At 58.4% G+C, this 1,267-nt stretch overlaps 1 protein-coding gene across 1 annotated transcript in view; it reads right to left on the reverse strand.

Annotated features, from left to right (window-relative positions):
• Nucleotides 1-302, reverse strand: part of BRINP2 (bone morphogenetic protein/retinoic acid inducible neural-specific 2) — a 6,743-nt gene extending 6,441 nt beyond the window's left edge. Inside the window, exon 1 of the mRNA XM_010136648.1 lies at nucleotides 10-302. Coding sequence (XP_010134950.1) covers nucleotides 10-302 — 293 coding nt within the window. The remainder of the gene's footprint in view (nucleotides 1-9) is intronic.
• Nucleotides 303-1,267: the final 965 nt, after the last annotated feature.

Raw genomic sequence — 1,267 nt, forward strand, 5'->3', positions numbered from 1 at the left:
ATCCTGTACCTGGTGGGGAACCCCTGCCGGTAGCGCTCCGTGAAGTCCACATACTCCTGGGCTCTGTAGAAGGGTCCCCGGTCGGTGAGGAGCCAGTCGAGGGGTGCCCGGCCAGAGGAAGACGACGAGGAGGAGGAGGAGGAGGAGGAGGGGGTTGCGGAGGCAGCATGCTGCTGGGGCACTGCACCGCCCGCCCCACTGGCCACCCCCCAGCGGCAGCATGCACTCAGGGCCAGGAGGGCCAGTGGCCACGGGAGCATCAGCGGGGGCCCGTCAGCGCGCAGGAGGTCCTGCCGCCCCATCCTGCTGCCACCCAGCCGGCTTCTTCATTCTCTCGCCTCGCGGCGATCCTCCAGGACAGCCTTGCCCTGCAACGGCACCGCGGAGAGCCCGTGAGGCCACTGGCATGGGGTGCCCACACCGGGCAAAGGTCCACGTGGGGCCAGTTCGGCTTTGAGGAGGCTGCTGAAGAAGGGAAAGCTGTGCTCTGGAGAGAGCCATGGACTGGTTGACTGGAGGCAAGAGTTTATGAGACTGGGGTGCTGGCTGCTGCTGAAGTCAAATGAAAAACCTGGCTAATGCCTGTTTGAGAAATATCTGGCTTTTTTCTTCACATCTCTCTCTGCTGTGCATCAGTCCAGCAAGCCGAGCTTGCTGCTACAGGGTGCCCGTGCAGTGGGACGGTGGACTGATCTTCATCCTGCCCTTTGGGGACGCCTGTCACGAGCATGTGCAGCTTGTTTTAGAGGGGCTAAAAAATAATAATATTAGGAGCTGGAAAAAATGAGCTGCTCTAGGTATGGGTTGAGCCGTGTTTGGTTGATGTTGGACTTTACGTCCTGCCGGTGGCTGAGATGATGGATGGGTGGATGGAGGTCTACCTGGAGGCTGGCTGGGCTGATGGTGGTGGTGTTTTGAATGCTGTTGGTATTTATCTCAAGCCAAGACCTTTCTGCTCTCGTGGCATTATCTGTGGGAGTAAAGATGAAGCTTTGCTGGGAGCAGCAGCCCCCAAACCAGCACCTGAATTTGCAATGAAGGTGGAAGATGGGTCGCTGCAAGGTCTGTCAGAGCCGGTGTGAGGTGAGGTGTCCTGTGAGCAGCACGAGCTGTTTGCCTAAAACTAGAGACCCCATCACTGCAGTGCTTCCGGGGGAGATGATTTTTATTCCAGGAGGGACTGGAGCCCAAACGCTCGCCTCTGCCAAGCACATACCAGCCCCATATTCTCCCAGACGGGGCTTTGCCGGATGATTCATCGTGCTTT

This window comes from Buceros rhinoceros, unplaced genomic scaffold (assembly GCF_000710305.1).
Source record: "Buceros rhinoceros silvestris isolate BGI_N320 unplaced genomic scaffold, ASM71030v1 scaffold2455, whole genome shotgun sequence".
Lineage (NCBI taxonomy): Eukaryota > Metazoa > Chordata > Aves > Bucerotiformes > Bucerotidae > Buceros > Buceros rhinoceros.